This window comes from Epinephelus fuscoguttatus, linkage group LG6 (assembly GCF_011397635.1).
Source record: "Epinephelus fuscoguttatus linkage group LG6, E.fuscoguttatus.final_Chr_v1".
In the NCBI taxonomy this organism is placed as follows: domain Eukaryota; kingdom Metazoa; phylum Chordata; class Actinopteri; order Perciformes; family Serranidae; genus Epinephelus; species Epinephelus fuscoguttatus.
This window is the reverse complement of record NC_064757.1, coordinates 24,066,547-24,081,022: the sequence shown is the minus strand read 5'-3', so window position 1 is coordinate 24,081,022 and position 14,476 is coordinate 24,066,547. Positions and strand designations below refer to the sequence as shown.

At 41.4% G+C, this 14,476-nt stretch overlaps 1 protein-coding gene across 1 annotated transcript; it reads right to left on the bottom strand.

Annotated features, from left to right (window-relative positions):
* Positions 1-9,090: 9,090 nt before the first annotated feature.
* Positions 9,091-13,146, bottom strand: LOC125889658 (kinesin-like protein KIF24). The gene is made up of 8 exons (XM_049577703.1): positions 13,001-13,146; positions 12,087-12,911; positions 11,626-11,788; positions 10,567-10,664; positions 10,149-10,367; positions 9,831-9,918; positions 9,399-9,520; positions 9,091-9,196 (listed from the first exon to the last, which is right to left on the bottom strand). Exons 1-7 carry the CDS (start codon positions 13,144-13,146, stop codon positions 9,413-9,415), a joined length of 1,647 nt encoding a protein of 548 aa, XP_049433660.1. The 3' UTR covers positions 9,091-9,196; positions 9,399-9,412.
* Positions 13,147-14,476: the final 1,330 nt, after the last annotated feature.

The window sequence follows — 14,476 nt, the reverse complement described above, 5'->3', positions numbered from 1 at the left end:
AGTTTCTAAAATAAAAAGTGTTTTTTCTAGATCCAAAACAGGTTGTGTGAGTTTCTTTGATAGTGGTGTGATACACCAGAAGAAGTGATTCACTAAATTGGCTGACGCTTGCTTCCCTCTTAGTCATGCTGTCTGTGTAATAGAATATAAAGGCCTACATTTTCAGTATAAAACGCAATTTGAATTGGTCAAAAGACGTGGGTAAAAACAATACAGGTTATATGTTTGGATATTTAGTTTTTCATTTTATTTTTATACAGTAGGCTAGTAATTGGGACGTATGAATCGAATCACAGAGATTTTTTTTTAAAGAAATGTTATTTATTTATAACATGTCCTTTGTATTGGACATGGGGTCAGTCTTACACTTACACAACATACATTTCACTACATGACATTTACATTCCATTCATCCACTTTCATCCGCTAATCCAAGGCAGGGTCGTGGGGGCAACATGGCCAAGCAAAGCACCCCGGACGTCCCTCTCCCTAGCAACATTTCCAGCTCCTCCTGGGGGACCCCGAGGTGTTCCCAGGCCAGATGAGATATGTAATCCCTCCAGCGTGTTCTGGGTCTGCCCAAAGGCCTCCAACCAGTGGGACGTGCCTGAAACACCTCCAATGGGAGGCGCCGAGGAGGCATCCTGATCAGATGTCCGAACCACCTCAACTGACCCCTTTCGGCGCGAAGGAGCAGCGGCTCTACTCCGAGCTCCCTCTGGATGTCCGAGCTCCTCACCTTATCTCTAAGGCTGAGCCCAGCCACCCCACAAAGGAAACTCATTTCGGCCACTTGTATCTGTGATCTCATTCTTTCAGTCACTACCCAGAACTCATGACCATAGGTGAGGGTTGGGACATAGATGGACCCCTAAATTGAAAGCTTGGCCTTCCAGCTCTGCTCCCTCTTCACCACAACGGTCCAGCAACGACACACCAAACCGCTGATCCATCTCATGCTCCGGAGCCCATTTACATTATAAAAATTAAATTCTCTTCTCTAAATTTTTATTTACCCTTTCTTGAATCTTTGCTAGATCGCTAAAAGGTCAGAGTCCTCATTTACGTATCACTTCTGATTCAAAATTGGTGCTGGGTGTCAGTTTGTTCTTCAGGCTCTCTAAGGTATGGAAAATGGTTAAAGACGAAATGAAGCAAGTCCCACTATCCCCCACAAAGGACATGTTAAAATGTGTACTTTGAAAGGCTTAAAATTAACATAGAGTTTTGAAATCTTATGACAAAACAGTTAAGACTCATAAATCAAACTGTGTGTTTCATCTCTAGAAAGCCCAGGATGTCCTTTTCACTGTATATCAGGAGTCAAATAGACTGCATGCATGGTGTTTATGATCAAGACCTCAGTGTCATGTCCCGATAGGGGGACAAATATGAATTGCCAGGTCTTTAGAGGATATCTGCTCACTTCTCATTGAGGAAATAATCATCAAATCACCTAGGCCTACTGCCTGAAATAAATATTTCAAAACACAGAACATATTAGCTGATCAACAAGCAAATTTAATTAAATCTTAAACCATGTTTGAAAAACAAGTAGAAAACCCAAACACATCAAATAGCCTCATTGCTCTAACAAAAATGCAATAGAAAATAGCACCAGAAAACAGTTTGCCACCTGCTAAGTAAACAGTTCAGGAGACAACCTGAGCTCAAGTTTTTAGTGGGGTGGCAAAATATCAGTTGTACAACTTGGTTCAGTGTATCATTACTTCAGAGTCTGAGTTTTAGCAAAGCCTATAGCTAACAGAAGATCAGTCCTAATCAGAATGGGCTGGCATTTGTCCAGGAAGAGTCTGGTGGGGTGCAGGTAAAACAAAGATTAAGATTACACTTAAACCAGGGACACTGAAGACGCTAATTAAATCCAATCCTAAAGTGAAGTCTCAAAAGGATCATATGATGGGATTTTCATGGAAAAACCTCAAGATTAGTTATTTTTTTAACCAAGAAAAATAAGATAGACTAAAACTGAGGTACAATAATCAGTCTGGTACCAGGAGAAACTCTCAAGATTGGATTAAGACTGGCCTTGCAAAAGAACAGCCCTGCTGGATCAGGTTTCATTGAAAAGATATGAAAACAGTACATAAATAGCAGCTTTTAAAATAACTTATTTTCCAGTATCACAGTAATGTAACAGATCTCCACCTTAAGATGGACTTAATAAATTATAATTCAATAAACTAAATAAATATCATTATCCGCCATACTCATCTGACTTAGCATGTAGTAGGACTGATGATCTAAGAGAAAAAAATCAATAACCCCACACATACTGACTCATACTATAGTTAATGCTGTCAGTGAAAAATATATTGTGCACTCATGAATAGCACAGCTTTCTATGACTGTCATTTCTTTAGTGTATCAGCTGCACTTAGCAAAAACTCATGTTTAGTGCAGCTAATTCAAGTAATTGGATCATGATTATCTTTCCCTTGGTTGTGTGGTTGTTTAGAAAGACTGGGCTTGAGATATGGCTGTAGCTGAGCTAGCATGCTGTGGACACACCGAGCCTTTCTCTCCATGATATCCTCCAGTTTGTGGACATACTCCCCAAATGCCTGTTTAAATAGAGGGACAGAGAGTGAGGAGAGACAAAAATGTGTTATCAATTTCAAATGTACTGTAGTGGACAAAAAGGAAGGTGCTATCAAATGTGGCTGTGATATATTCTGACCATATTAGGTTGCTGGCACAGAAGCGTCCCCTCTTTACGACATAAAGCTTCCATCTCTTCCAGCTGCTCCCAGTGGGCCTGGACAACATGCCATCTGAAGTTGGATTGGATAAGAATAAAGACAGAGATGTTTTATTCAAACTAATAACCTCTTGGTCGGTGGTTTCTAACTGGTTGTTCACAGTCCAAAAGTGGGTCACAGTTCCATTCTGAATTGACCGCAAGTGACTCGCAAACATGTCAGGTTTGTAAAAAAAACCACACACACACTTTTTTAAAAGTGCAGTGAATTTCCAGCAAAACTGTTAGGACCTTGGACTAATGACTAAAGTGAAATCTGGACCCCGTTGCTGGACCAGTTGGGAACCACTGCTCTAGGTTGTGATTGCTCAAAAATATACAGCAGGTTTTCTAAATCTGTCACCAAAGAGGTCTGTATGATTTCTGTATCATGTCTGTAGAAATAAAATGCAACTAGATTTCTGTATTACCCAAACACAGTTGGGTGTCAGTATCTGCAGCTGTAGTAATACTAGCTGTCTCTTTTTAATGTGCACTGGATCCTCAAATGCTCATTTAGGATAATTGTGTGAACAAAATTGTGACATTCTTGGTACTTACTGGTTGCGATCCATGTCTTCCAGTGTAGACAGATGGATCTTGGGTCTTATTTGCTGATTGCTGGTGCTCTCTTCATGGTTTGATTCTGTAGGGATGTTTGGTTGGGACAAGATGTTTGAGCTGTGGGAATTGTTTGAAAGTACGATGTGTGGCACTGCTTTGGCACTGTGTTCAGCTACCCCAAGACACTCTCTGACTGTGATGCCAAAATGGAAAAGGCAAGTTTGTTGGGCATATTGGGTGGATGTTCTATGGCACTTGTTATTAGATTGTACAAGCTGGGTGGACACTGGATGAGATGGACTGCATGACAGAAGTTTGCAAAGAAGCACATATGGTGGGTTTAAATGGGCATGCAGGGGTTTTGTTGACCAGGACTTCAATAGCTGGTGTAGTTTGGGGTTTCTGATTGTTCTCTTGATCATGTAGAGGGACCATTGTAACCTCAGGAATAGGAGGCTTCATCATACCTGGACAAGTGTTAATTTAGCAGTTCTTAAGGAATGCTTCTCCAAAAAAAGATGATTTTTGTATAATTTACTCACCCGTGTGTTATGTTGAATTTGTGAGGACACTGTTTGTCTCACATGCCTCCACGATGAACAAAGAACCCAAACACAGAGAAATTTCTTGATGAATTAAAGTCAAAGGGGATCATGTTTAAATACAGCAAAACTATATCAAAACATCAGTCTACAAATAGTCACACAACTTGTGCAGTATAATCCAAGTCTCATTTATCCCGTCGTATGCTCAGTACTTCTCAAACACATCAAGAATTTTCTGTTTTTGGATTCTTCGTTCACTGTGGAGGCATGCAAGAAAAACACTGTTTTCTTTACGAATTCAATGTGACACAGGGTGAGTAACTGACACACAAATGATCCTTGTGTGGGTTACAATTCCTTTAAGCACTACACACACACACACACACACACACACACACACACACACACGCAAACACACACAGAAATCTCACTCACCTATTCCACAGTGATCATATGTGGCACAACACATGTCTTTTCCTCGCTCAGTGTGATCTGTAGCTGTCATGATGTCAGAGGCAGGAGGGTGCTGGGTCTTCGCTTGTGGCAGCTCCAAAAATGACAGCCGCAATTCTTCGTCCTTGTCCACTACAACTTTTCCCGCCATCTCTGCACATGTGAGATGCTCTTTTTCCACTTTCCTTCTGTTATCTCCTCCTCTTACAAGTGGACAGAATGAGGAGTTGCTCTGTTCCCCTTGGAGGAAAGAGGCTGTTGCAACCTGTTGGTCCACCTGAAGCAAGGAGACACTGAGAGGGTCCATGACGCAACTAAGAGAATCTGCAGTTTCTTCTTGAGGTAAAACAGACATTTCGGCTTCGACCTTTTGATGGCTGTGTACCTGAGTGAAAGCTGGGCTTTCAGATAATGTGTTAGGGGGCTCAGCAGGTAATTTACATCCATACTTTGTAATGGGAGTAGAGAGAGGTAGTGTGCATGACCTATTGGCATGAGCAACAAACCATGCTTGCTTCTCTATGCAGCTGCTTGATGGCACTCCCTGTTGAGCATTTTGCAACGGCAGATGCAGGATGTTTGAGGTGCATCTGGTATCTTTTAATTTAAGAGAGAGATCACTGGGTTTATTAGGGGTAAGGGGCATGCTGGTATGTTCACAGGCTGGGGAGAGGGGTCGTTCTGCTGGAGGGTGGTTAAAGAGGCTGTCGCTGTGGGTTGACAGTAAGCTGTAGCCATCAGCTCCTTCTCGCTCCTCATTACTCCACACTCCATCAACTGGGGCATCTGAGGCATGTAGTTCTTCCTCGCTCTCTTCTCTCCTCTCCTCTGAGTCACATTTGTTGGACATTAATGCCTCTGCATCAGCTGGTATTGCACCTGTCATCCTATCTGCCCCCTTTGTCTGGATTGTTGCCACCCAAGCACACCTCCTCTCTTCTCCTCCTCTTCTCATTCCAGCTGGTCTCCACTCCTTCCTACTTAACTCTTCTTCCACTGTTGCCTTTAGTGACCTGCTCTTCTCATTTCTATCTCTGTTTTGTCTGATTCTTTCATCTGTTCCCTCCCTCCAAAAGTCACCAACACTGCCTGACTCACCATGACCCAGCTCATCCTTATTTTTACTGCAGCTCGGAGAGGGTTCATTTTGTAAGCCAGTCTCTCCACTGGGGAACACAGACAACTGTCCTCTGTTACCCTCAGCCCTAACCTCAACCCTGGCTCTGTATGCATCTAAAACCTCTGTCAAACCATGAGACGTAAGTGCAGAAAATGAGAGGTTAGAGGAGTGTTGGAAAGGAGAACTTGAAGATGGAGAGACAGAGGAAGAGAGAAAGGCCTGATTAGAGGAAGAAAAAGACAGACATGTAGAGGGTGAGAAGAGATTAACAGATGATGAATCTGGTGAGGGCATGGACTGCTGCAGCTGCTGGTGATACCATCTCAGATGCCTCTCCCTCTCCTTGTCCTTCTCATTAGCCTTTGGTAAATCTTTTTCTCTTACTTCAGTCCATGTGTTCCTACTGCTTTCCACTTGTCTTCTCTGTTCTATCGGTCGTCTTTCCTTGTTTCCTCCCCCTTTTAAAGGGCTTTGCTGATTCTCTTTCTCTCTGTGGTCGAATCCAGATTCCCTCTGTACCTCCCACAAGTGAAGCTGCTCATCTGCTTGTCCCAAGACCAGCCCAGCCGAAACATTTTGGTCACCAACTGAGTGACCAACCCTGTCAGTTATTCCATACCTTTCTCTTCTTCTACCTTCCCTCCCATCTGCTCTCTCCCTCCTTTCACCTGTCCCCAGCAAACCTCTGACTGGTGTAATGTGTTCAAGTCCAATCTCCTTCATTGCGCTTGCACTTGTTTCCTCTTCCCATCTAATGTTTTTAGGTGTGGAACAGAGAATTGTGCCCCCTGTGGCCAATCTCATGGTAGGTGTGGTGGGGCCAAAATCCTCTCTTTGTCTCCCTAACTTTGGCTTTTTAGGGGGACTTTTCCCTCGGGTGCCCATACTGTTGCCTCCACTGCTGCTGCTGCTGCTGCTGCTGCTGTTGGACAGGTTACGTTTGGGGGAGGCGGTTGTTTTGCCCCTTCTTCCTCCTCTGAGTCCTCCCTGTCCCTTTAACTCCTTCACCCTATGGAAAATCAAGATATGTAACATCTCAGATAGCAGTCAGTGGTCATTGCTTCTACAGACCTGGATACTAATTTAAAATAGAATTAAAAATAACTGTCTTCACTTGGAGCAACATAAAAAAAAACTGCATTTTAAATCACTATGCTACTTTAAGTCTCCCATTATGGCTTAGAAAAAATCTTCCCAGCAACTTTAATTCCATGTTATAGCTGCTGCGCAGCGATGGGTCGGGTCCGGGCATTTTTAGGCAATTCTGAGCAATGAGCAGAAGAATTGGAAGACATTTAGGAATTTAGCAACACAATCTGCATCAGCTGAGGCTTGAACTCGCAACGTCTGAGGCTAAGAATCAATTTCTATTTCACTGAGCTAATTAGTCAGTGACAATTCATGTGTAGCTTCACAAACTGACTAAGCCAGATGTGCAGGTTTAGCAGCCGTCCATACATGGAAAAGCAGATTTCAAACCACTGTAAAAAAAAAAAAAATTCAGTTATCGAAACAAAAATCTGAAAATACACATATTGCATCTAGACAGCATGGAGATGTTGGTAATTTATTTTAATAATAATTTATTTGCTTCATAAGTGAAAAACTGATGTTTAACTAGTTGAGCTATGTGCAAAGTGAGAAGCCTCAGAAGGTTTCACACTTAAGTATTGACACTGGATCTTTGTGCAAAGTTTGGTTTATTTTCAAGCATGAGAAGGCAGATTTTCTAGCAGGAAGAAGACTTGAAGATGCTGCACAGTGACCAGTCACGCTCAGGCAATATTTAGCAATAAGCTGGAGCACAAGAAGATGATTACATTACAATGTGGATTCTGCACCAGTTGAGGCTTGAATCCACAACCGCTGGAACCGAAGACGGTTATCTACCGCTCTAAGCCAATTGGCAAGTAGCCACTCAACAGTGGCTTCACAAATTGAGTAAGCCATTAACAAGCAGCCATCCGTGCATGGAAAGGCAGATTTGAAACCACTGCAAAAAAAATTCAGTTATTTAGACAAAAATCTGAAAATACACATATTGCATCTAGACAGCATGGGGATGTTGGTAATTTGTTTGTAACAATGATTGATTTGCTCCATAAGTGAAAAACTGATGTTTAAATTGCCATTTTTGCATTGATTCCAATTGTTCACATTAGAGCAAAATTCAAAATGCTGTCAAAAATTCAGTTTTTGAGATAAAATTCTGAAATTTGCCACACATCATCTACCATGACTCTAGAATTTTGTCTTTTTTTTCATGATCATTGAAGATATTTAGCAAGAATTTGCATGTATATGTTTACAATACCGTTTACAGTCAAACATTTTGATGCACTGTAGGCTCAATTTTTGATAAATCAAACATCTGAGAAACATAGTTTTTGTAGGACAGTCTGAAGATGCTCTGTAGCAAGTTTGGTGTCAATTGAGCATAATTTTTAATAGGTTTAAATGTACAAAAGTTTCTTCAGTATTGGGGCTACAGTTTGATGAAAGTTGTGAAGTTGTAGCACATATAGTTGATTTGTTATGAATTTTCAAAGTTTTGAACTTTAGACACTTGCTGTAGCGCCACCATCAGGACTATTGGCTTGAGTTTACAGCTGAGGATATCTGGCATGACACTGGACCTTTGTGCAAAGTTTGGTGAGTTTTCACCCATGGGAAGTATGATTTCCTCGGAAGAAGAAAGAAGGAGAAGAAGAAGAAGAAGAAGAAGAAGAATATTTAGGATTACGATTGTGTCCTGGCAGTTTAGCTGCCTGGACATATCCCACACACACACTTACCGGTCAGCGTATCTCAGTGTATTCAGCGTATGTTCAGTTGCTAAGTGACCAGGTGAAATGTTGGCAATCATGCATGTCATTGAGTCACCAACAAATGAGTCTTTCAAAACCTAGAAGGAGAACAATGTAGTCCAAAGAACAAGAGAGTTAAATAATCAAATTGGACCAAAAAATCAGCCATGACATCTATAGCAGAACCAGCAAGTTGCAAGTCTAAGTACCTGAGTAAGTTTGCTTTGTCTGAAAGGTGTGTGCGACTGCTCTTGATCAAGGGACCGGATACATTCTTTAAGCTGAGAAAAAAAACAAGTTTAAACATGAATTTTAGCAACAGAGTGAGGACATTTGGGAGGGTTAAGACTTGGTTTTAGGGTTCAGGTTAGAATTAGGTTTAGGTCACAGGCTCACAAGGGCCATAAGTGTTACAAAAACCTCAAGATGCTCCTCAAATAATACCAAAATGGTTGTTAAGAGCCCAATTAAAATCAGTCTAAAATGTGTATAAAATAGAGGGTTGGTTGGGCCACTGTACAGGTAAGACAGCGGGATGTTATTTCTTAAACAAAGTACTCCGTTTCTCCAGGGTCTCTGGATGGCTGAAGGCGGATCGTTGATGTGAGTATAATTCTTTAATCTACTGCAACTGTTTGATATAATGTTGGTTTCAAGGAGATCTTGTTAGATACATGGAAAAAAAGAGGGAGATAGAGAAAAAGAAAAGAAATGGAGTTGTGATGGTTAAGATTATGGTGAAGTGCTAGAGAATGCATTAGGCCAATGAAGGTCCTCACAAAAATAGAAGTACAAGAATGTGTTTGTGTGTAAGTGTAAGTGTAAGTGTGTGTAGCTTACAGCCAACAGACTCTGGTTAATCTCAGCTCCCTCCATACGACTCTGCCTATCTGGTTCTTTGGTGTCTGATGCCCTCTCACTTCCTGCCAGGTCCACAAACCACATTCTACAGACACACGCACACCCAACATTCTACACTCAGTTATTTCACACCAATGCTACTGTACTGCACAATAACCCTAGCTGTGCTTTAAGGAGAAAAGACAAACCCATCATATACCACAATAAACCTTCAATTTGATTTAAAAAAAAAAAAAACAACAACAACAACAACAACAACAACAAAAAAAAAAACGTTTGTCACTCACCTGCCAGCAATCTGCTAGTTCAGACCTCTTAGCTGAATCTGAAGCAAGGCATGGGAACGAGAGGAGAGCGGATTCACTCCACTCACCCCTTGTGTTCGCTCTTCTGTACCCTGTGAAATCACCTTTGTAAGGGCAATGAAGAATACAAGAGGGAGAAAAGGGACAGAGACAGACTGTTCAAAGAGATTGTCGTTGTCACTTAAAACATAGAAAAACGTAGAATTTTTTTTCTTGTTGGGTAATATTTGAGTATTTACGGTACTCAAGAGTCTGCTGTTGGTCTGTGAGGATGTAAGCACAACCTGAGGTGCTAGATAGAGTTAATGTTGGACTTGAAGTATTAATATGTTCTAAAGGTTGGGAAGCTTATGAGAGCACCAGTTCCTGATTACATAGTGTAGACATGAGGACATTTTCAAGACTGGGGCGAACCTCCAGCAGTGAGCTAACTGAGTCCACTCTGACATCACGCAGCCCAACAATGTGAACCACCTTCTGTCCATCTTCCCTGGCAAACAACCTTGTGATGGAAGAAAGAAAAAAAGAGATTAAGAGGGAGAAGAAATGGAGAATGAAAAACAATCAAGGTTTATCATGAATTTAAGTGTGAAGAGGCTCACTTTGATGATGACGTTATCAAAAGATAAACTGTCCCTATCGGAAACTGGAGCATTTTTTTGATCAATTGCTATCTGGTCATCTTTTCTTTAACACAACAAAACACACACACACACTAACACAAACACACACCTTTTTCTGTGGTCCAACAGGTCATACAGCTGACCACAGTAGATTTCAAAGAAACTGACATACACCATCAAGCATGGGTGCATGTGTGTGGTGGAGAGGAGAGCAAAAATGTCCTGGACTGCCAGTGAATACAATCCTGGTCTCCCAGAGGGTGAACCCAGCATGGTGTGAGTCTTCCCTGCACCTGTCTGGCCATATGCAAAGCAGGTGGCCTTGCCTCTGTGGATGCACACACAACACAAATTAAGATAGTTGTAAGGATCACAGATTCACAGACACATGAAGGAAAAACTACCTACAAGCATGTAATTCAAGCATCAGAGCTGACTCAGTTGGACTTTAGGTGTATGAATAGAAATTATGGTAGTATGACAACATAAACACCTCCATAAATACAATTACATCAACGCTGACCTACCCATTGAGCATGTGTTGCACCAGAGGATATGCCGTTCTTAGATACACCTCCTCGTTGGAGCTCTCCTCCCCAAAAACCTGATCGAAGTAAAACTTGTGCTGCAGGGACATAAGAGCGCGTCTAGGTGACTAATGGAGACAACAGTTCTTGAAACTGGTCCAGTATTGAGCAAGAGGGCTGCACCTGGGAGTAGCAAAGAGGTTACACTGGAAAAACACAGGGCATTTAGCACCATCATTCTACATCCAGTGAAGCGCTTGTTTTGACAGGCTCAGATTGTTATTGTGTCCGACAACATTATAGAAAAGAGCCTACAAATAAAATGTTTTTCTTTACTTTTCAGTTGATCATGTCTGTTTGTTGTTGTGTGTAACAAAGTCTCGCTCAACAAAAAGTCTCATTCTGAAATCTTCCAGACTTTTCTACATTGTAGAAATCAGCTAAATATTGAGCCATGACAGTGAAAATCGTTTAGATAACACTAGGCTACACTTACTGTCCTCCAGTCCAACACATTCTTCCTGGCACTCTCTCCAAGTCTCGCTAACGTTTCCACCGTTATCTTCCTGTAACAAGTCACCTCTCACTAGATATCTTCTCAGTCCATATCAAGCAAATGGTAAAGGAAAACATTTATTTCTCTATAGGCTCTTTTCTGTAATGTTGTCAGACACCTAAACAATCTGAGCCTGTCAGTGGCAAAACAAGCACTTTTAGTGGACACAAACTGACAGTGCCAAATGCCCCATGTGTTTACATTGTAGCCTGGTTTGCTGCTTCCGGCTGCAGCCCTCTCTGTCAATACTGGACTAATTTCAAAAATGCTTTTCTCCATTAGTTACTTAGACACTTAACATGTGAAAATAGGGTCCAGGTTGAAAAATACCAATGTTTTCCTTTGATCTAAAAATGCACTCTATACACATTACTTAATTTAACATCAACACAGTGTGATAATGTGCATGTGTTTATTTGGACACACTCCTATCTTGAGTTGTACATACAATATGTGACAAAACATTGATTTATCATTGTCTCCTCTCTGGATATCATATGTACCTGTAGTATGTACTGTGTGAGATCCACAGCCTCTTTGCCTTCATGTACAATCACACACTCTCCACTTGGAGTTGTTACAACATCTGCCTCTCCTCTCCGGCACTCAGTGCGTGTCAGAGGTCTTTTCCTCACACACACAGTGATCCGCTGCCCTTCTGGTTGTCTGCAAAACACACACACACACAGCAATCACAGACAATCAAAATCAGAACAATCATGTTCAAAGGAAATAATGCACATATGCAAACTTTATGCAAAATATCATTTAAAGAGAAACAAAGACGTGCATGCATAGGAAACCTTGCCTCAATGTGCTGTAGCTATTTGAATTCTTCATAATATTTTCTGAAAGTCTTTCATGTTCAAAAAATGTATTTAACATACTGTAGCTGTCGTCACCAAGATATGACTTTGCCAGTAGGGAGTTACCAGTGAGCACAACACATACCACTGCCACTCACTTTTTGTTTGGAGCAGGAGGGGAACTCAGCGGTAGTCCGTAGTTGTAGCCGGCTGTTGTCTTTGATTCATAAACAGGTGTTGGCTTGTGTTCAGTAGCCATGTTATTGTTCATTTCTGTGATGAGTTTTTCCTTCCTAGAGATTCGTTTTCCATCTTTGTGCCCAACTGGTTTGTTGCTAAACCTATTTGATGCCCCTGTTGCAGGCCTGGGTTTTGGTTTGACACACTTTGGTGATAATCTAGCAGGAGAGGTGTACATGGAGTATCCTTCAAATGTTTTTGGCTCTGTGTTTGCTCCTGTATGATGATCAGATTCATGACTACGGACATCCAGTCTGTGGTTGTTCTTCCCGTTGCAGCCACATACCACAGCACTTCCAGTGTCAAGCTGCAGAGCTACGGCTGAGCCTTTGCCCTGGCCTGGCTCATTATTTCTGTTATGACTTGCATAGACATGAACAGCACCTTCTGGAGGAGACGATAGCTTCAGGTGGTGATCAGTGGTTTCAGAACTGAAATCAAGCCGCCTGCGAACGCTTGGTTTGGAAAAACTGGTTGCACTTAACTTACTCACAGCAGCACCCTTCTGATCATCATCATCATACACATCATCATAAGTAAAGCTATTATCTGCTACGGGGTAGTCTTCATCGACATCATAATCATCATCACCATCCTCATATTCAAGATCAAGAGTTTTGACCATCTGGATCAGATGGAAGAGTTGAGTCCTGTCCTCCATAGAGCGGATTCCCAGGATGGGATAGTCCTCCATGGTCAGTGCTGAGAGGTGGGCTGCACGATGAACACCCACTGAGGTAAACCTGAAAGACAGGAGACGGAGGGAGACAGATGGTCAGAGGAGGAGGGGACAGGGCAAGTGTGAATTTGGAGGTGATGTGAGTGAGCTTACCTGGCATAGTGACGCTGCAGCCCAACAGCCTTCAGACACTCATACAGGCAGAGTGACATTTCCTCCCCTTCCTTTTCCCGCTCTTTTTCTCTTACTTCACTCCACCTGCCCTGGGAGTGGCAGACATGTCGCTTTAGTCTCTCCATCAGTGGGTAACACAAAGCAAAGTTGTGCAAGAAATGACCGTGCACAGAAAATATCTAAAAACAACTACAAGCTTGAGTTGTCACTACACAAGCTCCCTATGCAACCACACTGCCTTTTCCAACACAGCATGTCCTTGTTGTTTTCTCTCCCTCAGTGATTCCTGTCAGAGACTGATGGCCAATAGTCGGGTCGCTCACTGTGTCATAACTACCATACTGCACAGTTGTGGTGGCAGGCAAAGCACACGACACTGGTATGATGCTGAAATCTGACACTTGGTCAGGATGGAGCCGGGGCAGCACGGAGCAGTCATGTCACACATTTCTGCACTGTAGCAAATATTATAAATATAGCTGACACAGACATGCAACTGTTGCTTATTTGACTTCTACAGTAGATTGGCTGGCAGCTGCAGCAACACTGCCACATGGCATTTGGATGAGATCCTCGTCATATGCATGCTTAAGGTGAGAGTGCTGTTGGTTACTGTGTTCATGAAACAGCACACTTTGAGAGGTCTATGTTTCCTTCAAGCTGTGTCCCTGTCCCTACAGTGAACACGTGCTGGGATTTGAGTGTCAGCAACTGTTAATTCTGTGAATTGAATTACACTAAGAGAATCTGACGTGCAGTTTATATTACAGTTTTTTAAATCATTATTTAAGCAACGCAGTGTAAAAAGGACTCAGTATACAGTTCAGAGTATACACAACAGTAACAGAAGGCCAGGGGGATCACACTACACAAAGATATTATAAGACATACAAATGTCAAGTGTCTTAACAGCCTTTTTGTTGGTCGAAATTGAGGATCAGTTTCATGTAGTGTTCAACATCATTCAGAAAAACACCAGTATGAGGTTTATCATTGCTAAACTTACATTTATGGATAAAATACTTTGCCACAATCATTACCAAGTTAATTATAATAAAAGGTTCTGTCTTCATTTTTTAAAGAAACCACACATCACATTTTCCCCATAATAATGTAACGTCTTAGAGACCTTAGAGTCCTTGCAGAATTTCTTGGTGTGAGAACAATGCCAGAAAAGGTGTGAAACAGTTTCAGAATGTTAATTACAGACAGAGCAGTTTGTGTTCATGTCTTTTTTGTATTTCTGCGTGTAGTGATTGGCAGGGTAATATTTATAAATAATTTTGAAGGACACTTCCTTAACATTATTCACAATACAATTCCATTTTTATTATCATTATTATTATTATAATTTACTTTAATTTCATTTTATTTTTATTTTTATTTTATTTTATAATACTTCATTCTATTTAATTTAATTTAATTTTCATATATTTTATTTTATTTTCATTTATA